Source organism: Saimiri boliviensis, chromosome 12 (assembly GCF_048565385.1).
Source record: "Saimiri boliviensis isolate mSaiBol1 chromosome 12, mSaiBol1.pri, whole genome shotgun sequence".
In the NCBI taxonomy this organism is placed as follows: domain Eukaryota; kingdom Metazoa; phylum Chordata; class Mammalia; order Primates; family Cebidae; genus Saimiri; species Saimiri boliviensis.
The window spans coordinates 88,415,320-88,439,675 of NC_133460.1; the positions used below are offsets into that span (position 1 = coordinate 88,415,320).

Consider the following 24,356-nt stretch of genomic DNA (forward strand, 5'->3'; position numbering starts at 1 on the left):
CTCCTGGGGAGGGAGGCTGCCCACCACAAAGCACCTTTCATGTGCTCCAGAGGCCTTGGCCACCCCAGGGAGGAGGGGGGAGGCCCTTTCCCTTCACCCCCGAGGAGGCAGCCCACAGGCAGGAGTCGCGAGTGGTGGTGCCATGAAAAGCTCCTTCTGCCATGTTGGCCAGGGCGGCCCAGAGCTGCGAGCATAATCATTCCCCTCCCCAGTACCTTCAATCCCTCAGCATGGCCTCTTGGCTGTTCCTCTAAGACAGACCTGTCGACTTCCCTCTACCCAGGGCCCAGCCTAGGCCAAGCCACCATGCCCTCTCACCTGCCTCTCCAGGACCCCAGCTGGTCCTCTCCGCTCCACAAAAGCTCCCAACAGCCCCTTCTCTGGATTCCATACAGGCCTTTGAGGCCTAGCACCTTCTTCCGTCTCCAGCCTCAGCTGCCTTCTGCCCTCTCATCTCTATCAACCCTGGTCTCAGTAACCATCCAGTCAGCCATCTATGCTAGAGTGTGAATTGGCTGGAAGCACCATCCCTGGGGATACCGGGGTGTAACTGTGCTCTCTTAGCATGGAGGGAAAGGATCTGACCTTGTAAAAGGACATTTGGGCATCGGGCAAGAAAACAATGTATTTCCAGGGGGAGAGGTTGGAGGGGAAAGGACAGGAGTGTCACCAAGCCCTGAAATCATGCCTGCCACTTTCTGGTGACTCTGCCAACAAGCAAGGCAATCCCTGGTTGCTCAAATTTAACTTCTTCCATTTTGTGCCACGCTGATTAGCATAGGGTGCACTAGAATCTGGGACACTGGAGACTCAGGCCCGGTGCATTTTCTGCACCTTAGATGACACAGACAGACTGGGCTCATGAAACGAGACAGGCTTTTCTGCCCTGATCAGTTTCTGGGGAAGATACCTAGGATACAATCCATCCAGGACAAAGGGTCTGGGGTAGGTGTTCAGGAGCTGATTCCCTTCTAGAATGACTGGGAAGGCACACAGCAAGTTTAACAAGGTGGCCTGGCTCTTTTCCTGGTCTTGAAATGTGGGATGTCACACGGGAAGGGCTTGGGAGACAAATCTACCTTTCAAAAGTGAAAAAAGCCCTTGCGTAGCTGACACCTGCAAAGCATGTTACTCCCTGCGAGACCTGGAGGCTCTGCAGCTGAGAGCCTGCAGAGCTAGTGACAGTGACACTGCCACACGATCAGAGATCAGGCCTCCACCTTTCAGCCCAGATCAGCCAGCCATCTGGGTCGTCTGCTCTTTAGAAACAAGCTCCTTGCTGCTATGCAAGTTACCACAGGCTGGGAAAGAACCGCAGGAAGTGTGGCTGTGCCTGGGCTGCGGTGGGAAGAGCTGACTCAGCACAGAGCGAAGGGCAAGCCAAGGGCAGAGCAAAGGAAACCCCGTATCTGTGTCCTGTGGCAAAGCCGCCACGTGCACAGACAGGTTTGCAGCACCAGCCCTCTCCTGCTGCGGCCCACACAGTGCTTTCCATGTCTTAACTGCTCATGACGTCACCCCAAACTATCTCGTGATCAACCCATTTGACAGACGAGGCAATAGAGCCTGGAATCGGTGTGACTCAGCCAGATGGCACAGCTCACAAACACACAGGTGGAGCTGTTCTGGAGTCTCTTGGCTCCACAAGTCCTATCTGCCCAGCTCTCTCTGGGTGACTCAGCCCTTGTCACTGTTCCACACACTTCTTACTGTTCTTCAAACACACACCGTTGGTCCCACTAAGGTTACTGTCCTTGCTGTCCCCCAAGCCTGGCACCCCTGGGCCCTGATGATCCCATGCCTACTCAGTGCAGATGTCACCTCGGCAAAGAAGCCCTTTACAACCACCTAATCTCTGATGTCTTGAGCTGCAGCACCTGCTATATGACCTGGTTATTTTTCCCTGTGGCACTCATCACTCTTGCAAATTGGTTATCTATTTGTCTGCTTTCTGACTCCCACACTGGAAGTTAAACTTCCTGAGAACCACAGCTGGGCCTACTTTGTTCTTAGTCATATCACTAGTGGCCAGAGCTGCACATAGTATGTGTTCAATAAATACCTGTGATAGAAATGAATGAATACATTTCTTCCACACTGTGTTCAGAGTCAGCTGCTGACAACAGGCCCTGAGAACTGCCTGTCTAGATTACAGAGTGGGAGACTGATTTTTGGGGATGAGAAGCAGTAATTACAGCAAGAGAAGACAAGATACCTCCAGTGGAGGCTGGAGGCAAGCTGCGTCTAAGATGACACACAGTGCCTCTCAGGCCTATCATCTTGCTGACCTTTTTAAACCCCAGAATTACCAACAGACCCTATTTTTCCTTCTCCATCACATAGTTTGGCTTTTCCTGACATCCCAGGTCACCTGTGGGGCCCAGAAACTTCTCAACCTCTCTCCTTTGGGGGTTACAGTCTCTGGTGAAATCTTTGAGCCGTAGCGTTGAGGACCCTTCAGGAAGGGCTTTCTCGGCTGGTTCCTGGTGGAGACACACACAGGCACCTACAGCCCAGGGAGGGAGCCATGGACCGGCTCTAGCTGAAGACATCCCTTCCCCCTGCTTCCTTCTATGCTGGAACAAATACCGGATCTGCTGCACAGGGCTCTGGGGGCTGGGAGAGGAAGGCCCCAGAGAGCATGCTTCCAATTCACCCAGCACCCTCTGCACTGTGGCTCCAAACTGCCTCTTCATTAAGGGGCCGTTATGTAAACTGGCGAGTCAGTACAAAAGAACCAAGCATGCCTGCCGGCTAAAAATATACCTCTAAGCTCACAAGGTCACGAGGCTGTCTGCAGGCTGGCAGCGCCTACCTTGATTATGGTTCTAGGTTCACTTTTCTCCCTAAGCAATCTCGCTTCTCCATGACTCATCAGTCTGGGGATATGGGCAGCTATGCATGGGGCTAACTCAGCTATTAGGGTGAAGGGCTTTCTGGAAGCCCAGAGGCCCAGTGCCAGCCAGCACAGAGACACAGATGGCTTGCTAGTGGGAGGGGAACCTCGCACAGCCTTTGCAGAGGGAGTGCAGCTCTTTCTGCCCCAGTGCCTGGCTTCTGAAGTCCCTCAGTCCCTGGTCACAGTTGTTTGCTTTTTGCATCAGCAGCTACACACTCTACTTCATGCCGTAATGACCATTTCCTCTTGGGGAGTCTCCTCGGGCCAGCAAACTCAGGATACACAGGAAATCTACTCCAATCCCAGGACGGGCAACAGGAGATGGATTTTCCACAATCGTCTTCTAAAACAAGGCAGAAAATTCCAAGTAAACAGTAGGCTGCCCTGAGAGGCTGGTGACCCCACGACGCTTGGCCTAATTTCCTATGGAACTTGATTCTACCCACTCCTCCAAAACGCAAGAGCCCTCAGAAAGCACCAAGGCCCACGTGTGAGTCAATTCTCCCCGGGCCTGCTGCTGCTGTATATGTCTTGTAAACAAGGCATTAACTGCTTTTTATTTTGGATGACCTTTTCAAAGGTGCTTGCCTAGCAAACAGCCTTTGAAGTCAGAGGTAGTCCCTTGCTCTGGAGCATATGGCAGGTTTGCACATAGTCTTGGACTAAGGATAGTGTCTATCTTCAGAACAAAAGGGTGGGTTTGCTAACTGTCCATTATAAAAAGATGTGGGCTCCCCTCCTATAACGTAGCTCACTGCATGTGCAGGCATTCACCCAAGCCTGTCTTATTATACCTATGAAACTTGGAGGAATATGAGAAGTCCCAAAGTATAAAAATGTACATAAACCAGGCCAGGTGCAGTGGCTCACACCTGTAATCCCAATACTTTGGGAGGCCAAGGCAGGTGGGTCACTTGAGTCCAGGAGTTTAAGACCAGCCTGAGCAACATGAGGAAACCCTGTCTCTACAAAAAGAACAAAAATTAGCCAGGTGTGGTGGCGTGCACCTGTAGTCTCAGCTACTTGTCCAAGGTGGTAGGACAGATTGAACACTGGAGGTGGAGGCTGCAGTGAGCTGTGATTGTACTACCGTACCCCAGCCTGTGCAACAAAGCGAGACTCTGTCTCAAATATATATACATATATATATTTCATATGTATTAAATATGTATATGTATTTTTAAAAACATATGTATATGTATTTTAAAAAAACATGTGGGCTGGGCACGGTGGCTCATGCCTGTAATCCCAGCACTTTGGGAGGCTGAGGCAGGCGGATCACAAGGTCAGGAGTTCGAGACCAGCCTGGCCAACATGGTGAAACCCCATCTTTACTAAAAAATACAAAAATTAGCTGGGCATGGTGGCACACACCTGTAGTCCCGCCTACTTGGGAGGCTGAGGCAGGAAAGTCATTTGAACCTGGGAGGTGGAGGTTGCAGTGAGCAGAGATTGCGCCATTGCACTCCAGCCTGGGTGACACAGTAAGACTCTGTCTCAAGAAAAAAAAGTATATATATATATATATGTGTGTGTGTGTGTGTGTGTGTATATATATATGTGTGTATATACACACACACACACACACACGCACACACACACACACACATATACAAAATATTAAAAGAGAGCTGGAGTAAAAATACGTTTTTTGTTTGTTTGTTTTAGAGACAGCGTCTTGCTATGTTGCCCAGGCTGGTCTTAAACTCTTATGCTCAAGCGATCCTCTGGTTTCAGCCTACTGAGTTGCTGGGAATACAGGCGTGAGCCACTGCACCCAGCCATGAATACTTAAAAGAAAATGAAAAAAAAAAAAAGTGCCTTGCTTTGCAACAGGATTTATTACATGCCTCTTTTAAATATAACACTTTGGACACCTAAAAGATAATGTTATTTGTTTCAAAGAGCTGAAGTTGCATAGGTTGCTGGAATACACCTTTTTGTGGAGGTTGGGAATGCCGAGAGGCTGGGCCTGGGAGTGGAGTTTCTTAGGGACCATTATCAAACCACTGCCTCCTTCCTAGAGCCCCGCTGGCACACTTGTTTAATACACTCTCCACCTCCATAAAATAAAAATCAATTACTCAGGCCTGTGGTCTAGTTCGTTGAGTTGTGCCAATATTCATTTCCTGGTTTTGATAACATACCGCAGTTACACAAGATGTTACCATTGCGGGGAAGTGATGTGATGGTGAAAAGTGGTTTGACCTCTCCTTAAAATGGGAATCATGCCAGCCACCCCGCAGTACAGCAGTGGAGCTGGAGCGGGGGATGTAGAGTGCCTAGTATTTTTGCAACCTCTTGTGGGTCTCTCATTATTTCAAAATAAGAAGTTTTTAAAAATGCTGTTAGGAAACCAAATAGCCAAACCTGTTAGATCGTAATTAAACAAAGACAGTGCTCTGAAAGCCTTGGGCTATCTTATTTGTAATCACTAAAATAATAACAAGTTAATTGGTTTAACTGCAAGAAATATGTCAATTACTCTGTGCTGGTGAGTAATTACCTCAGCCACTCAATGGAATGAGAGAGCCCTTACAGGTCGCCTGAGTCCCTGTGAGGTTCAAGCCACCTGCTTCCCCACACAGGACACTCCTGAAACATGACATAGCAATGACGGCCTGAGGGAGGGACTCGACTGTCTGCTCTGTCTCAGGCAGAACCTCTCAGGTCCCTAACCCCAGAGGTGTGGAGGCAAGAAGGGAAGGACAAGGACAGAGTCTAGCTGAAGCTCTTGTGGCAATTCCTTCTTGCCCAAGGAAAGCAATACGGCCCCAGAATCACAGCTCTGCCACAGTATGGCTAAGTGATAGTGAAGAGTGATTCGGCTTCTCTCCAAAATGGGGATAAAGCCACCTGCAGTGAGACTGGAGGGAAGAAGGTATGCACAGTGCTAGGACAAGGCTAGGTACACACTAGGAGCAATCAGTAAGTCTTTTTTTTTTTTTTTTTTTTTTTTTTAAGACAGTCTCGCCCTGTCGCCCAGGCTAGAGTTCAGTGGCACGATCTTGGCGAGCAACCTCTGCCTCCTAGGTCTAAGCAATTCTCCCACCTTAGTCTCCTGAGTAGCTGAGACTATAGCTACTATAGCACCACTATGCCTGGCCAACGTTTTTGCTGCATTTTTAGTAGAGATGCGGGTTTCACCATGTTGGCTAGGCTGGTCTGGAACTCCTGGCCTCAAGTGACCCACCATCTCGCCTCCCAAAGTGCTGGGATTGCAGGCGTGAGCCATCGCGCCCAACGTGTCTTAACAAAGCACCCTTATCTAGCCTTATGATAGAAACATGACGGAAGTGGATAAGGGCCTTGTCAAAGGGAGGCTGCAAAGGCCAGCAAAAGAGAAGGGCGTGTCTCCCTCGGTCTCACCTAATATGGGGTTTGGAGGCATAGGCCTGGAGGGGCTCCTTTCCTTTCCCTCTACCCCTTGCCCTCACACCACTCTTGAGGGTGCCTGGGCTCTGGAGTAACTCTCTGCCTCTTCCTGCCGGTGAAGCTACTGGATTTTCTTTCCCAGGATGCCTTGCTGGAGATTTGCCAGTCCCTCATGGGGTCCACAGCTTCTCCTAGCCCTTCCAGGACTCTGCGGACTTCATAAAGGCTGGTGGTCCTAGGCACAGAGGAGTTTCACTTCCAGGGTCCAGAAAGCAGTGAAAACCATTAGGGGGCTCTCTCGTGGGCAGTTCCCCTACAAACTTTTACATAGGATTTGATGGGTATGGAATGTGAGATCCCTGGGTCAGCAGCGTACCGGCTCCCCACTCTACCACCTTGTTGGCCCTACCCTCAGACCCCCAATCCTTACCCCCAACTGCAGCCCCACTGCACAACCCTCCATCTGTCCCCCAAGGGCCCATGGGCACTGCCTGAGTCCGCTTCTCCAGTGATGGAGCTTCTGCCTTTGACCACAGGAGCCCGGGGCACTCACCACTTTATAAATCTATAGGCTGGCCGGGCGCAGTGGCTCACGCCTGTAATCCCAGCACTTTGGGAGGCCGAGGCGGGTGGATCACGAGGTCAAGAGATCGAGACTATCCTGGTCAACATGGTGAAACCCTGTCTCTACTAAAAATATAAAAAATTAGCTGGGCATGGTGGCGCGTGCCTGTAATCCCAGCTATTCAGGAGGCTGAGGCAGGAGAATTGCCTGAACCCAGGAGGCGGAGGCTGCGGTGAGCTGAGATCGCACCATTGCACTCTAGCCTGGGTAACAAGAGTGAAACTCCGTCTCAAAAAAAAAAAAAAAATCTATAGGCTGACCCTGAACTCTGGTCATTACACCACCCAGACATATCACAAACCTGTGTCCTAGGTCCCAAGACTTATGGCCCATGTGTGAGATTTTCTGCCAGGATGTGACTGGCAGATGGGCAAGCATGTAACCAAGCCGTGGGTTCCTTTCTTCTCTAATTCTGCTGCTTTCTGTCAGCTCCACACGCCAGTCACTTCTACGAGCCCTCAGCCATGAGCCTGCAGCCATGTGGGCCAAAGCGAATCAGCTGTCCTAACACTCCAAGCACATCCCCCAGACCCCACACTTGGGCGGCAGAAATGCTCATCACGTTCCAGCATCTCTGGAGCTGAAATCGAGACCTTTCTGGAAATAATGGGTGCTCTCTGCTTCCACCCCTTGGGATTTCCTTGCTCTGGCATTTCAAGTGAGGCAAAGGGCTGGTAAGGCTGTTCCCAAGGCTGGCTCCTAACCCTCTCTGGGTTGTGAGACTGTCAAGTTCTCTGGGGTTCTGCTGAGTCACTGCTGCTGAAGGTAAGCCTGGGAGAATCGGCAGGTGGCTTCAGACACCCTCCCTAGAGGCAGGGAAGCAGAAGCAGAGTCCCGAGCTGATGTCAGCGTGCAGAGCAGATGCTCTCCAGAGCCCTTGTACCAGCGGAGGCTCCTCCCATCAGTGCTGTGAGTATGAGCTGCTGCTAGGGGTCCCAGCTGCCCTTCTTCAGATGCATGCTCCTGGCCATCAGAGCCCCTGTGCCCATGCTCCACACCCTTCGGAGGAGGAGGCAACCCACAGACAATGGATGACTGATGTGGGGTCGGGGGTGGTATAAAGCTGTCCTCTAAGACGGGAGAGTTCTGTGGTACCATTCACCCTCCAGAGCTCCCCGTGGGACCAGGTGGAGGCTAGACTTAGCTGAACCCACATTTCTGCCTCACTTCCTCCCCTGCCCCATCCTGCTTCTTTCCCTGCCACAAGAAATTCACAGGAGAGCAGAACCTCAAAAGCCACGTGCAGCTGAATCCTCGCCTCAGGCTCTGCATTCAAGGAACTTGACTTAAGGCAGGCAGTGTTCATCACTGCCCTTCTCTGACACCCTCTCCTCCTAAGACTCCGGTGCATCAGGGCGGTGGGGGTGGATGGGGAATCTTCACACCCACTCAGCTTGCCCTGGCTAGGTTCTGAGTGTGTTGGGTGATTTTTTCCTTAGTCTTTTCCCTTCATGTCCGAGCTAAGGGGTGAGCAGAGCATGACAGGGTTAAGGCAGTTTCTAGTGAGCAGGGGGAAGGCCAGGGACAGGGCTTGGGAGCCTCAGGGTAGGATTCCAAATGACCAGCAATGTCCAATCTGAAGTCCTGGAGACTGAGTGAGCCGAACAGAAGAGTCTCAGAGGGAACCCTGCTGGAGAAACGCAAGGGAAAAAGACAAGCCAGGAAAAGGAGGGCACGGGGTGGGGGCAAGTGAGCCTCATTCCTCCTGACAGTATCACCTGCTACGCACCGGTCACATCTGCACGGGGGCTGGAAGGTGTCCCCATGCTTGACTTTGCCCAGTAGATGATGGTTGTGTGGGAGTGTGGGGGAAGGTGACTTTCTTAATTAACAACTGCCATTTATTGAGTATGTACTGTAAGACAGACATGGTGCAAAGTGTTTTGCATAAATTATTTGAATCCTCACTGCAATCCCATAAGAGGAAACTGAAGGTCAGAGAGGTCCTCAGTCCTGTGGCAGCTGTTGTGTTCTTGGCTCCTGGGCAGCTGATGTGAAAGGGAGCCCTGACCCAGGGGTCAGGAATGACAGTTCTGGTGTTGGCTGTATTTTCCGGGTATGGAATCTTGAGATTGAGGATTCAATCTCTTTTGAGTAGCTGGGCTTATAGGCATGTGCCACTATGCCCAGCTAACTTTCGTATTTTTAGTAGAGATGGAGTTTCGCCATGTTGGCCACGCTGCTCTTGAACTCCTGATCTCAGGTGATCCACCCTCCTCGGCCTCCCAAAGTGCTGGGATTACAGGCATGAGCCATCAAGACCGGCCAAGAAGCCCATTCTTCTGGAGCAAACAGACAACCTTCATGCCCTAAGGCCAGGCCACCATGCTGTAGCCTCAGGCTGCCTCTAGGACACATGTGCCCACAGTGTCCCAGCTGGGCTACCAGACCCTGGCACCGAGCTTACAGACACTACAACCATCTAAGGTTGTCACCAATCTGGATGCTGGACATTCCATTCAAGACCCAGTGCAAAGCCAAGCAAGGCACACAAGTCACCCCATATGAACTCCTAGGCCAGGAATGGAGAAGCAATCCCTTGCCTCCGTGGAGGGAGGCCAGGGGCTGAGACTCCCTACGCCACCGCTGACTGGTTCCGGTCTTGCCCAAACTGGGATTTAGAAGTTCTTCCTTGTAGCTAAATTAGCTCTAGCTATATATAGCATAAGACTCCGGGGACAGGCGGTGACAGGCACTCACATATTTCGCTGCTTTTGAGGATGGAGGAACACAGGAGAAACACCTTTCAGAGAGGAGCCACTCTGTGAGGGAGGTGCCCTTACATTTGTTTTCAAATCAGCAAGTAGGTACTGGCTGTGGGCTGGCAGTGTGCCGGGGTTAGCAAGATGCAGGCCCTCCTTTTGCCAAGGTCAGATGGATCACTGTGGTCCTGAGGCTGACCTGCACAAGTCCAGGGCCAGCAAGAGCCCAACGGGGAGCCCACTGTGAAGGGAGCTCTCCTAGGGAATGGCAGGGGTTCTGGAGAGCCAGGAGATAGTGTTGCTCGACAGGACCAGGAGGCCAGAGTTTATGCCTCAGCTCTGCCACTTTTATGGGCATTTTTTGTTTGTTTGTTTTTTGAGACAGGGTTTCCCTCTGTCGCCAGGCTAGAGTGCAGTGGTGTGATCTTGGCTCACTGCAACTTCTACCTCCTGGGTTCAAGTGATTCTCCTGTCTCAGCCTCACAAGTAGCTGGGACTACCACACCTAGCTTATTTTTTTGTATTTTTAGTAGAGACGGGGTTTCACCATGTTGGCCAGGCTGGTCTCGAACTCCTAACCTCATGATCCACCCACCTCGGCCTCCCAAAGTGCTGAGATTACAGGCATGAGCCACTGCGCCCGGCTTATGGGCAGTTCTTTAACCTGTCTGAATCCAACATCTTCACCCACTGGGGAAGATTGTAGTACACGCCTCAGTATGGCAATGTGCATATGATAACAAAAAAGCACTCCGTAGCTATAAATGTCTATACACACTTGAGACATCATCAAAATAACAGGTTATGATACACCTGAGCTTTCCTCTAAATTACATAACATAACTGAATGCCTTAAACATGCTCCAAAATGTTGTGAGCTGCCTCTTCTGTATAAGGCAACGTGAGGACCGAAAGAGATGAGGCCAGGGAGAGTGCTCAATGTATCTGTGATTAGAACAGGAGTCAGTACAAAGAGCTCAGCCTGCGGCTCGGCGTCCGCTCACAGGAGAACTTGGTCTCTTTGTGCTTTTTGTGAAAAGGAGACCAAAGTCCAGGAGTTGGAGAAACTCCTCGGAAGCTGCAGGCCAGGAGCCAGCAGAGACGGTCTTGCAACAGTGGGAGAAGCCATTTGGGGGACTGAGGCTTTCGTAGTCCAGAGCTTCCAAATGCCCTGGGGGAACTGTTCCTATGCAGATTCCCATGCTTGCCCAGCCCAGAATTTGCTGATTAGTAGCCTCTTCTCCCACTAAGGAAGGACCAATCCTTCCCCACTTATCCCCATCCCTGGGTGGAGCCACCCAGTGCTTACCTGGGAGGAAGGGGATGATCCTTTGCTTGGGGTCCTTCTGGCCACCTTCAATTGGAAACTTATCCAAAAGCTGCATCTGAGAAGCCAGACAGAGGGACAGGATTCAGAAGACCAGAACGTTCCTCATCATCCCTTCCCCACTCCACTCCACTGCTCCAGGGCCCCACTGTCCTCACACGGATGAGTAACGGCTGAGATCCCTCATTTCACAGACGATTAACAAACTGCATGGGGCGTGAGAGGGAGGAGGCCAAAGCTCTCTCTGCATCAAAGAGGGCAACTGACCAATCTCAGGAAGCAGGTAGGAGTGTGTGTGGGGGTGGCGGTGCGGGTGGGGTCAGGAGATCACCCAAGGAAGGCTGAAGTGGGGACCAGAGGCTTTCAGGCCAGGCTGCCCATAGAGTTTCCAGAGGCTCCTCTGGGCCCAGTTTCTTTCTTACTTCATCTGTGATGTGAATCCTTCAGCCACGGGCCATCCCAAACCCTCTTGGGCGAGGATGGGGGAAGGCCCCGCCTGATACTTTAGACAGACCACCCACCTTCCCGAACTGTGCTGTGGAAACAGACTCAGCTGTTATTTTAATTGCAAAACCAAATCCATCCCATTGCCCCCGCTGCCGGAAGACCCCTCCTCCGCTTCCTACCTTCCCACCCTGAGATCGCTGCTGTTTTTCCAGGGACAGACCCACTGGAAGAGTTTCCAGGGTTCTGGAGAAATAACTGTTTTTTCTTTGCTATTCTGGGCTGAAATTCTATGTAAACGGGAAAAACGCACAGGACACAGGATGGATGAGGCCAGGGCCCCTTTGTGTGTGGCTGATCTCCTTTCCGAGGCACAGGCAGGAGGGGAGTCATGATCTAGTCCTGCTGCCCCAGCTGTGTGACCTCAGGCAAAGAATGGAGCCTCTCAAGGTTGAGCTTCAGGCCCCTCCTTGGTAGAATAAGACGGATCAAACACATGATCTTTGAAGTCCAATCAGTCCTTAAGATATATATTGAGTATGTACTTTACAGCATGGGGCACTAAGGAAAGGGCAGTAAAGAAAACAGACAAAATCCCTGCCCTCTGGGAGTTTACACTCTAGTGGAGGGAGACAAACAGTAAACAAATAAATATGTCATATGCAAGGGAAGATCAGATCAGTGCTGCAGAGGAAAATCGAGTAGGATAAGGTACTTGAACAGAACACAAGTTGTCACTTTATATAGGGCGACAAGGAAGGCCTGACCCCGAGCTAGCAATTCTGCAGAGACCTGCAGGGGGCGAGAAGCAAGCTACCCTGGAGAGGGAGAACCTTTCAGGCAGGGAAGCAGGACATGCAAAGAACCAGACAAGGGCAATGTGGCCAGAGCAGTATGAGCCAGGAGCAGAGGAACAGCCAGTGAGATCTGAGAGGCAGGATGGGCCAGGGCATGGAGGGCCCGGTGAGGCTGTGGTGAAAACTCGAGGCTTATCGTGAGGGAAGGGGAAGTCCTGGAGGGTTCTGTGCAGAGAGAGATGATCTGCTTCACACTTAGAAAAGACGGCTCTAGCTACGGTGCAGGGAATGGACCACAAGGTGGAAGCAGGGAGACCAGTTAGGATCCTGCTGAAGGCAACTTGGACCAAGATGTTAGCATTGGAGGTGGTGAAAGTCTGTTTAGTGTTGCTGTAAAGGAATACCCAAGGCTGGGTAATTTATGAAAAAAAAAAAAAAAAAAAAAAGCTTATTTAGCTTGGCTCACACAATTCTACTGGGCATCTGGTGAAGCCTCAGGCTGCTTCCACTCACGGCAGAAGGCGAAGGGGAGCGGGCGTGTGCAGAGATCACAGGGCAAGACAGGAAGCAGAGGGCAAGGGGGAGGTGCCAGGCTCTTTTTAACCAGCTCTCTTGGGACTCACTCATTACCAGGAGGACAGCACCAACTATTCATGAGGGATCAGCCCCAGTGACCCAAACACCTCCCATTAGGCCCACCTCCAACACTCGGTATCAAATTTCAATATGAGGTTTGGGAGGAATAAATATCCAAGCTATAGCATGATCCTAGGCTAGACTCGTGTGCGTGTGTGTGTGTGTGTGTGTGTGTGCGCGTGCATCCCTTTCCATCCATCCATCTCTTCATCCACCCATCCATCTCTAATACACAATTTTAGAACTGTCTCTTGCATAATAATTACCCAACATACCCAGGCTATTTAGATCCCATATAATGAAGGGCAGGTCACTGGTGATTCCATTCAAAACAAGAGAGAGACTGCAGCATGATTAACTTTCACTTCCCTGAATACAGATGGATATTTAGCAAAAGCTGGCTCATGAATTTTTCTTTTTCTTTTTCTTTTCTTTTCTTTCTTTTTTTTTTTTTGTGAGACAGAGTCCTGCTCTGTCACCCAGGCTGGAGTGCAGTGGCATGACCTCAGCTCACTGCAACCTCTCCCTCCCAGGATCAAGCGATTCTTATAGCTGAGATTACAAGTGTGTGCCACCACACCTGGCTAACATTTGTATTTTTAGTAGAGATGGGATTTCGCCATGTTGGCCAGTCTGGTCTCGAACTCCCTACCTCAAGTGATCCACCTGCCTCAGCCTCCCAAAGTGCTGGGATTACAGGTGTGAGCCACCGCGCCTGGCCACATGAGTTTTCAATGTTGAAGTCAAACTCTCAAACATTTAATAATTACCTGCTATGTGTAAAAACAGCAACTGGGCCATAACACTATAAACAGGACTTTTTTTTTTCTTTCCTACACCTACATGTTCAGCAAAGGATTTTTAAAGTTAATTCATTTTCACATAAATTCTACACAGATTCAGATTACTGTTTTTTCCTTTTCCTCACCCATACTGTTTTTGTAAATTTCATTTCTATATTACATTACGACTTAAGTAATTCATGTTCACTAAGGGAAAAAACTAGAAGTTCCAGAAGCAGTGGCTGGTCAAAAAGAGAGTAAGAATCACTCATAATCTCTCCTCTGACATTAATATTTTGGAATATCTATCCTTGCTAGGCATTTTCCCATGCATGCAAATAAAACAAACCCACCAATACTTTTACACTATATAATGAAACATTTTTCCATGTCAATGAATACTTTCATACAGCATTTTTTTTTTCGCGACAGATCGGGTCTCACTCTGCTGCCCAGGCTGGAGTACACTGTGTAATCATAGCTTACTGCAGCCTCAAACTCCTGGGCTCAAGTGATCCTCCCACTTCAGCCTCTGTTATAATTAGGACTAGATGTGCGCCACAATGCCCAGCTAGTGTAAAAAATTATTTTGTAGGGATGGGATTTCACTGTGAGGCTGTTCTGAAGATCCTGGCTTCAAGCGATCCTCCTACCTTGGCCTCCCAAAACACTGAGATTACAGGCGTGAGCCACTGCGTCCGGTCAGCATTCTTAATCGGGACACAGAATTTCAGTGTCTGGATGAGCCATAGTGTATTTACCCACTCCCTACTGTTGGAGATTTAGGTTGTTTCTGACGTTTCACTGCTATATACAGCACTATAGTGAATACCCTTGTTCACGCGTCTGTGCACGTTTCCTTAATACCAATGTATTCCTTTTTACTTTTTATCTTGTATTCTATGCATGTTCATAAATACCTTAAATCTTTTCCATAAGAAGAATGAGAATTAATAAATGGATAACTAACATGTTATTGGGGCCTCTGAGAAATGCTCCACAGTACTGAGATGGTGGGCTCAGCAACATGGGCCCAGGTATGAAATGATTTGTTCTTCTCTCCATCACCTGCCTCCCAAAACAAGGTGACCAGCTGTGCCACACAAGTGATGGTACCTCACCCAAGTTGCTGTATCTCTCCGGGGCTTGAGGGAGTTAGGCTACAAAAACTTTTCATTTTCTTCCCCCAGCTCTGACATGCCTATGTTCTGACTCCTCCATCTCTTTCAGACCTAAGAGCCTTCAATTCTCAGTCACAGTGCAGAGGGAATGTGGTGCCCTGAGGAGTGGGCAGTGGGCGGAGGCAGGCAGGCCTCATGCACTCATTCCTTTCCTCCAGAACAGTTACTGTACGCCTTCTCCACGTCAGGCTCTGTCTTAGGTGCTAGAAATATAAGTTAAACTGCAGCCTTGCGGCTGGGTGTGGCAGCTCGTGCCTGTAATCCCAGCACTTTGGGAGGACAAGGCTAGAGGACTGCTTGAGGCCAGGAGTTTGCAGAGCAGCCTGAGAAACCCCATCTCTACTGAAAAATATACAAAAATTAGCTGGGCTTGGTGGTGCCTATCTGTAGTCCCAGCTGAGGCAGTAGAGTCGCTTCAACCTGAGAGGCAGAGGCTGCAGTGAGCCAAGATCGCACCACTGCACTCCAGCCTGATGGAGCGAGACTTCGTCAAAACAACACCACCACACACGCTGCACACACACACACACATACACACCCGCAGTCTTCACATGAAGGAGCTCAGGAGCTAGCTCTAGAGCCGGGTTTCACAACCTTCCGCATGCATCCACGGTTCTTGGCAGGTTCTGATTCAGCGGGTCTGCGTGGGGCCTCACAGGGGCTAAGCCCAGCCACACCTGTCACCTAACCCTACCACCAGGCTAAGCCAGCAGAGTCCTGGGGCTGCTGTCCCTGTCAGTCATCTCTCACCCTCATGGACCACTAGCCACCAGAAACGGAAGCACAGCTAATTAGCTGCTAGGGACGGCACACCTTTTCGGCCCACAAGACAACTTGCAACAAAAGCAAATGTCCAGGCTCAGACTCAAAAGCAAGCCGAATCACCGCGGCCCAGCCGAGTTCACTCCGTGTGGCGCTTGCAGCTGGCGCAGCTGCCCAGTTCAGCATCTCGCGGCCCTCAATTCGGCAGAGCGGCGGGCGGTGAGAGAGAGTGCAAATGTCACCCTCCCAGGGGGCCGGGCAGCCTGCGAAGCGGGCTCTGTAACCCGGTCAGTACCCAATTTGCAGGGCTGGTTTCCACAGATGACAACAATCGGGGCTGTCTCCAGAACCGGCTGCCCCGCCCTCTGGGAAGGCCCCGCCCAGCGGAGAGTCCCGGGGAGCCACCTTCGCAGGCAGGAAGTGGATTCTCCCGTCACTCCGGCGCGGGCCCGACTCGGGCTGGAGGAAAAGCAGGGCCCATCGCCAGGGTCCCGGCTGGAGTGACAGGCGTTTGGCTCATGGAGACCCTCGCAACCAGTGTGTGGAGGAGGCCAGGCTGTTTATCTAAAGGGTGGATCGTGGGAGAGATAGGGGACAGCTGGGCTCCACGCGCTGGCGACGGCCAGACAAAGCGGATTCGGCAGCTCTCCCCGGGCAGCGCTCCGCGGCAGTCCACGCTGGGGAGGGCGAGGGCGGGCGGGCCCAGCTGGGGAACATCTGTAAGCCAAGAGGCCGGCTCCTCGCCCCTCCCAGAGGGTGGAGCTTCCAGCAACTCCAGCTTTCCGGCCTCAATCCTCAAACTTTCATCCATCGTGCCCATTACTATCTAGCTCAAGAACAAAGAGTGCATTACTACAAAAAGCTGATGGCTTTCCTGTTCCAGAAATGCCCCTTAAAAAGGGACAGGGACGGCCAGGCGCGGTCGTTCACGCCTGTAATCCTGGCACTTTGGGAGGCCGAGGCGGGCGGATCACCTGAGGTCAGGGGTTCCAGACCAGCCTGACCACAGGGTGAAACCCGTCTCTACTAGAAATACAAAAAATACAAAACTTAGCCGGGCGTAGTGGCGGGAGCCTGTAATCCCAGCTACTCGGGAGGCTGAGGCAGGAGAATCACTTGAGACCGGGAGGCGGAGGTTACGGCGAGCCGAGATCTCCCCCATTGCACTCCAGCCTGTGCGATAAGAGCGAAACTCTCTTTAAAAAAAAAAAAAAAGATGAGACCAGTCTCTGTGGGGGACCATTCGAGATCGCGAGAAACCTCAGAATTCATCTGTTCATTCCATTTAGCTGAGGACTAAACAGTCCCTATGTTACATGCCGGGGACACTTTAGCAAGCATCATAGAAAAAGAGAGGGACAATAATGATAAGTGTGGTTTATTCTTAAAGTGTGCACCCCTTGTGGCTCGAAATGTACTTCCCTTATCCCTTCTGTTCTTTGATGACTTTACAAGTGGTACCTCCTACAGGAAGCCTTCTTTGGCCATCCCAGCCAGAGGTCATGCTTCCTTTCTTTGAATTCTCACAACACTTCCGGTTTGTATTCCCTATTTCAGCACTACATACTGTGTTTTGTGATTTACACATCGACCCGAGTGCATCTTGCTACCCAAGAGCAAGCACCCTTTGCCCTTGAATGTTCTTGGCACCCCTGCCCAGCCAATCTGACATGAAGACAGAAAAACAACAGATTTAGGAGGGACTTGGACTGCACCTTTAAAATAGTTATTAGCAAATCATTTTTTTTTTTTTAAGAGGAAGAAGACTTCAGCAGAATTCTGTTCAAATTAAATCTAACATCAAACCTCCATAAATAATATTTGGGTATTGATATACTATCGTTTCAGAACAATCTGTTGAAAAGACTATCCTTTCCCCACTGAATTACATTAACTCCTATGTCAAAATTCAACTACATATGTGTGGGTGTGTTTCTGGACTGTCTATACTGTCCCATTGATATAACTGTATCTATATCTACTTCTGTATCTATATCTACCTGTTACCAACACCATCCTTTTTTGACTGCTGTAGATTTTTAGTAAGTCTTGAAATCAAACTTTTTCTTCTTTTTCAAAATTATTTTGGTCATTCTAGATCCTATGCATCTTCAAACACATTTCAGAATAAATTGGTTAATTTCTATAACATCAGAATCCTTCCTGAGGATTTTTTTGTTTAAAAATTAGGATTGTGCTGAACCTATATATACACTTAGCAAGAGTAGCTATCTTAACAATATTAAAAGTTCCAGTCTATGAACATGGTAAATCTTTCCCCGTATTTAGATTTTCTTTCAATTCATTCAGCAATGTATTACAGCTTTCAGTGTAAAGCTCTTGAACATCATTCATTAAATTCATTACTAAGTGTTTTTGTGTTTTTGTATTATTCGTGTTTTAGTTTCATTTTCTAATTGTTTGGTGCTAGTGTACAGAAATATAATTTATTTTTATATGTCGACCTTGTATCCTGCAACTTTGTTAAAATTACTTAACAAAATTAATTAAAATTAATTCTTTTTTTTTTTTTTTTTTTGGAGATTCCTTAGTATTCTCCACATAGACAATCATGTTACCAATAAAAGAGAGTTTTGGCCGGGCGCGGTGGCTCACGCCTGTAATCCCAGCACTTTGGGAGGCCGAGGTGGGTGGATCACGAGGTCAAGAGATCGAGACCATCCTGGTCAACATGGTGAAACCCCGTCTCTACTAAAAACACAAAAAATTGGCTGGGCATGGCGGCGCGTGCCTGTAATCCCAGCTACTCAGGAGGCTGAGGCAGGAGAATTGCCTGAACCCAGGAGGCGGAGGTTGTGGTGAGCCGAGGTCGCGCCATTGCACTCCAGCCTGGGTAACAAGAGCGAAACTCTGTCTCAAAAAAAAAAAGTTTTACTTCTTCCTTTTTTCAATCTGCATGCCTGTTTCTTTTCTTGCCTTATTTCACTGGCTAGATTGTCCAGCACAATTTTGAATAAGAAAAGTAAGAGAGAAAATTAGTGCCTTATCCCATCTTAGGAGGAAAGCATTTGATCTTTCACCATTGAGTATGATCATAGTGACAGGTTTTTTGTATATGCTCAGGTGAGGAAGTTTTCCTTAGATTTCTAGTTGCTGAGATTTAAAAAACCAAAAATGCGTGCTGAATTTTGCCAGATGCTTTATTGAAACTACTTGCTATGGTTTGGATATGACTGGTTTGTCCTAACCAAAATGCATTTTGAAATTTGATCCCCAATGTGGCATGTTGGGAGGTGGGGCCTAGTGGGAGGTGTTTCAGTCATGAGTAAGATCCCTTATGAATGGTTTGGTGCCAGTCTCGTGGTAGTGACTGAGTTCTCTGTTGAGACCACATTAGTTCTCTTAGGAATGAATTAGTTCCTGTGAGAATGGACTGTCATAAAGCCAGGACACATCTTAGGTTTTGCCTCTTCTTTTTTTTTTTAAACAGAGTCTCACTCTGCTGTCCAGGCTGGAGTGCAGTGGTGTGATCTTGGCTCACCGCAACCTCTGCCTGCTAGGTTCAAACAATTCTCCTGCCTCAGCCTCCAGCGTAGCGGGACTACAGGTGCACGCCACCATGCCTGGCTAATTTTTTGTATTTTTAGTAGAGATGGGGTTTCACCATGCTGGCCAGGCTGGTCTCAAACTCCTGACCTCGTGATCCGCCAGCCTCTGCCTCCCAAAGTGCATGAGCCACTGCGCCCAGGCAGGTTTTGCCTCTTCTAACGTATCCAGTCCCCTTTGACCTTCATTGCCATATTGTGACATGGCATAAAAGCCCTCACCAGAAGCCAGGACCATGCCCTTGAACTTCCTAGTCCACAGAATTGTGAGCTAAAGAATCGTCTTTTCTTTATAAATTACCCAGTCTCAGAATAAATTGGTTAATTTCTACATAGACAATCATGTTACCAATAAAAGATACAGTTTTACTTCTTCCTTTTTCCAGTCTCAGGTATTGTGTTATAACAACACAAAATGGTCTAAGACAAAGATACTATTGATACAATACCCCCCCACCCCCACCCCCGTCTATTCTGTTAATGTGGTGAACTACACTGATTCCTTTTGAATATTGAAACAAGTTGCAGTTTTTGAGATAAACTCGACTTGGTTATGATGGGCTTTCCTTTCTAGATACTGCTGGATTTGACTTGCTAATATTTTGTTGAAGAATTTTTCAGTAGGGCGCAGTGGTTCATGCCTGTAATCCCAGCACTTTGGGAAAGTGAAGCAGATGGATCACTTGAGTTCAGGAGTTCGAGACCAGCTTGGCCAACACGGTGGAACGTTGTCTCTACTAAAAATACAGAAATTAGCTGGGTGAGCCAGGTGTGGTGGCAAGGGCCTGTAGCCCCAGCTACTCAGGAGGCTGAGACAGGAGGGCTGCTGGAGATCAGGAGTTCCAGGTTACGGCAAGCCATGACTACACCACCTGCACTCCAGCCTGGGCAGCAGAGACAAGGGCAACCTTATCCCAACAAAAACAAAAACAAAAACCTTGTCTCAAAAAACAAAAACAAAAACCTTGTCTCAAAAAAAAAACCCCCAAAACAAATCAGCAAACAAGAACTGGAGTAAATTTTCTTAAACTGAAAACGTCTATTAACAAAAAACAATGATGAAACAATGGAACAAAATAAGGACACTACCCACGATAACTACTTTTATCAATTATTGTACTAACGATCCTTGCCAAGGAATTCACACACACACACACACACACACACACACACACACACACACACACAGAGAGAGAGAGAGAGAGAGAGAGAGAGAGAGAGAGAGAGAGAGAGAGTATGGGGGGAGGGAGGGAGGGGAGAGGCATAAAGACAGATGGAAGAAATAAAACTGTCAGTATTCACAACCAATATGAAGTTCCACACAAAATCAAAAAGAATCCCCAGGAGCTGCACACCTTTGGAACTTGAAGGATTCTCATACCCTTATTAAAAAGAAATTAACCTGTAGGTATAAGACATGAGGCCTTGAAAGAGAAAACAGCAATCAGAAAGCTCTGGAGAAGGCTAGCATGATGGCCACACAGCAATGTGAATAGACTTAATGCTACTGAAATGTACACTTAAACATTTAAAATGATAACTTTTAAGTTTTGTATATTTTACCACAATAAAAAAAATACAGAAATAAAAAGAGGAAAAAGAGGCTGAGTGTGGCGGTTCACACCTGTAAACCCAGGACCTCCAGATGCTTACGTGGTAGGATCACTTGAGTCTAGGAGTTTGAGACCAGCCTGGGTAACATAGTGAGACCTTGTCTGTACAAAAAACAAAAAAATTAGTCAGGTGTGGTGGCACACACCTGTAGTCCCAGCTACCTGGGAGGCTGAGGTGGAAGGATTGCTTGAACCCAGGAGGCTGAGAATACAGTAAGTCATGATTGTACCACCGCACCCCAGCTTGGGCAACAGAGCGAGAACTTGTCTTTAAAAAACAAAACAATACCCCTTCCCTCCCCTGCCAAAAAAAAAAAAAAGAAAAAGAAAAAGAGGAAAAGAGAGAGAGAATGAGAACCTAAGATCTGCAGATCTGCAGGTGGGCCAAGTGTAGTGGCTCATGCATGTAATCCCAGCACTTTGGGAGGCTCAGATGGAAGGATTACTTGAACCCAGGAGTTTGGGAGCAGCCTGGGCAACATAGTGAGACCCCGTCTCTAAAGAATAATAATTTGAGGTTGCAGTGAGCTGAGATCGCGCCACTGCACTCCAGCCTGGCGCTTGGTGACAGAGTAAGACTCTGTCTCTAATAATAATAATAATAATAATAATAATAATAATTTCAAACATTATCTGGGCACAGTGGCACGTGCCTGCGGTCCCAGTTATCAGGAGGCCAAGATGGAAATATTGCTTGAGCCCAGGAGTTCAAGGCTGCAGTGAGCTATGATCACACTACTGCACTCCAGCCTGGGTGACAGACCAAGACCCTGTCTCAAGAAAAAAAGAAAGACTCTCAGGTTTTACAGTATGGACAGCCAGGAGAGCAAGGACAAGGTCCAGGGAGAACAGAGGTACCAGGTGGGGTGGAGCTTGAACCAGGAAGGAGCTGAGGCCAACACTGGCCTCTCCCCAAGGAGTATTCATGGAACTTCTCTTCCGCTCCTTGTCACCCTAGGAGTGGCCATGCGTAGGGCACCGAGCAGAGCAAGTGAGTCTGGAGCCCAGGCTCTAAACGCCACACTGGCTGACCGAGTGACCCTTTCCAAGCCCCTGATCCTGTCTATGCAAAGGGGTTAGAAGATGTAACTCACAGGGTGTAGGAGATCGGTCAGGGTGGTGGGAAAAACTATAAAGATGCAAATCTTCTTGGAGGACTGGAAGATTTGGGGAAAGCTTTGGGAAAGGGGTTATGGCTGAGGCAGCCGAATCCTCTTACCTGGAGCTGATAGCAAAGAGCAGACGACAAGGGAATGTAGAGGAGCTTATCTAAATAGCTTGTTGTCCTAAGACGGACCTTTGATCATCCCTGGGCAGAACTTCTCTCTACTCCAGTTGGCAATGTTAATTACCCACTAATGGTGTTTACTTGAGACCTCTGTCATTACATCTGTACTAAATAAATGCGGAGCCTCTCCAGCGGATCGGGATGGCACAGGGACACTCTTCGGAGGAGCCGAAGCGGTGCTAGCTCCCTGGCTGCGCCCTCTCAGGCAAAAACCTGTGTAAGTGTAATTTTTCATGTGTCACTCAGCCAGTCTACCGGCCAGACTCGACAACAGGTAAGATGGGAGAACCCAGAGAATACACTGTCGTGGACGTGTTCCATAAACCGAAAAGAAGGCACGGCCATGAGGCGGCATGGCACTTGCTCAGAAAGTTCCCAGGACAGGGCCACGTTGAAGACGGGTGGACAAGAGGGCCTGCAGACGCTCCTGCCGAAATCACTACAGCACTTCACGGAGAAGACCTGGCACCCCAGGTGGGCCTGAAGGAACCCCCAGGGAGACAGAGAGGAGGCAGAGAGGACCTGTCCACCCTGGGATGCATTTAACTGGGACATGGCCCATGCCTCACTAGACACACAGTGCCAGAACACATCCCAACTCTGAGAGGGAGCCCACTCCAGGTTCTACAGTTCCCTAACGAGTCAGAGAATTCTTTGACCATTTTCTGGAAAACATGTACGCCTTCACCACTTCATATCCCTTCCCAACCAGGCCTTTACCACATCAGCAGATCCAGGAGTATCAGTCATGGTCCGTGATCTGAGTGGGAGCTGGGACACACTGCACGGGCACAAGGGACTTACCTAGCAGCATTAGGTGGGTGTCAACTGGCTGAGTGGTATGACAAGCCAGGTGAGGGGAGTTTCGGAAGGGACAAGATCCATGAGGCTGGAGTGAGCAAAGGGATGTCTCAGAAGAGGCATCAGAGCCAGGCGTTGAATAAGGACAGCGGGGAAATAGGAGGAAGGCCTTCCAGAGGGAGGAATGGCAAGGTCTCACGCTCGGCAGGGGGCCTGTCAGGGTTGCTACAGAAAGCAGAAGCAGTGGGATCGGAGTGATTGCTTTGCTCATGGATTCCATGAAATGCTGCCATGGGTCAGAGAAAGTGCTGGGATCCAGGGTGGAGGTCCCTGATCATTTATTCCAGCGACTTGAGGATGACCACACAGCTGGCACCAGGGCTGGCTGAGGGCAGATGCCTGATGTGCCACTCTCAGGGGGAATTAGAGTGCCCTAAAGCATCACCAGCTGTGTGACAAGATGGAGAAGTCATCTCCAGAACTCAGCTCAAGGATGGCACTGCATGTGGCTGGCATCTCTGGAGTGGGGACTGGCAGGTGGGATGTCTCAGATGCCCACTCAGTAATGACACACGCTCACTAAGCTGCTGTCCGTAGTGTCTGGGTCGGGGAAAGCAGAGCCATTTCCATCCCTGGGCTCTCAAGATGCATCTGTTTCTTTGCCTTTTCTAGCTTCTAGAGGCCGCCTATATTATTTGGCTCACGGCCCCTTTCTCTGTGTTCAAATCATAAGTGTATAGGCCAGACACCATGGCCCATACCTGTACTCCCAGCCCTTTGGGCGACCGAGGCAGAAGGATCGCTTGAGCCCAGGAGCTTCAGACCAGCCTAGGCAACATGGCGAGACTTCACCTCTACAAAATACATAGAAATTAGCTGTGTTTGGTAGTGTGCACCTGTGGTCTCAGCTACTTGGGAGGCTGAGGACGGAGGATCAATTGAGCCCAGGAGGTTGAGGCTGCAGTGAGCCATGATCATGCCACTGCACTCCAGCCTGAGTGGCAGAGCTAGACCCCATCTCAAATAATAATAAAAAAAAAAGTGTATTGTGTACATGCGTGTGTGTGTGTGTGTGTGTGTGTGTGTGTGTGTGTTTCTCTAACTATTTGGTTTGCTAGGGCCAGTCTAACAAAGTTCCACAAACTAGGTGTCTTAACAGAATTTGATTGTCTCACAGTTCTGGAGGCTAGAAGTCCGATATTCAGGTGTGGGCAGATTGGTTCCTTCTGAGGGCTGTGAGGGAGGCATGTGCCATGCCTGTCCCCTAGCATCTGGGATGTAAGTCATCTATGGCATTCCTTGGTTTGTAAAAGCATCACCTTGATCTCTGCCTTCATCTCCACATGATGACCTCCCTGTGTGTGTCTGCATTTAAATTTTCCGCTTTCATAGGGACATCAGTCATGGTAGATTAGGGAGCCACCCTACTCCCGATGATCTCAACTAATTACATCCTGATGACCCTAACTATTCCCAAATAAGGTCACATTCTGTGGTACCAGAAGCTAGGGCTGCAAAATATGAATTTTGGGAGGAACACATAAATACTTCAACCTAT

General features: G+C 49.2%; 1 protein-coding gene across 5 annotated transcripts in view; it reads right to left on the reverse strand.

Annotated features, from left to right (window-relative positions):
• The window catches only part of SH3PXD2A (SH3 and PX domains 2A), a 267,638-nt gene that overhangs the window by 158,155 nt on the left and 85,127 nt on the right, over positions 1 to 24,356 (reverse strand). For all 5 annotated transcript variants that reach the window (XM_074382818.1, XM_010333118.3, XM_074382817.1 and 2 more), the window contains one exon: positions 10,911 to 10,986. In XM_074382818.1, the coding sequence (XP_074238919.1) occupies positions 10,911 to 10,986 (76 nt within the window). The remainder of the gene's footprint in view (positions 1 to 10,910; positions 10,987 to 24,356) is intronic.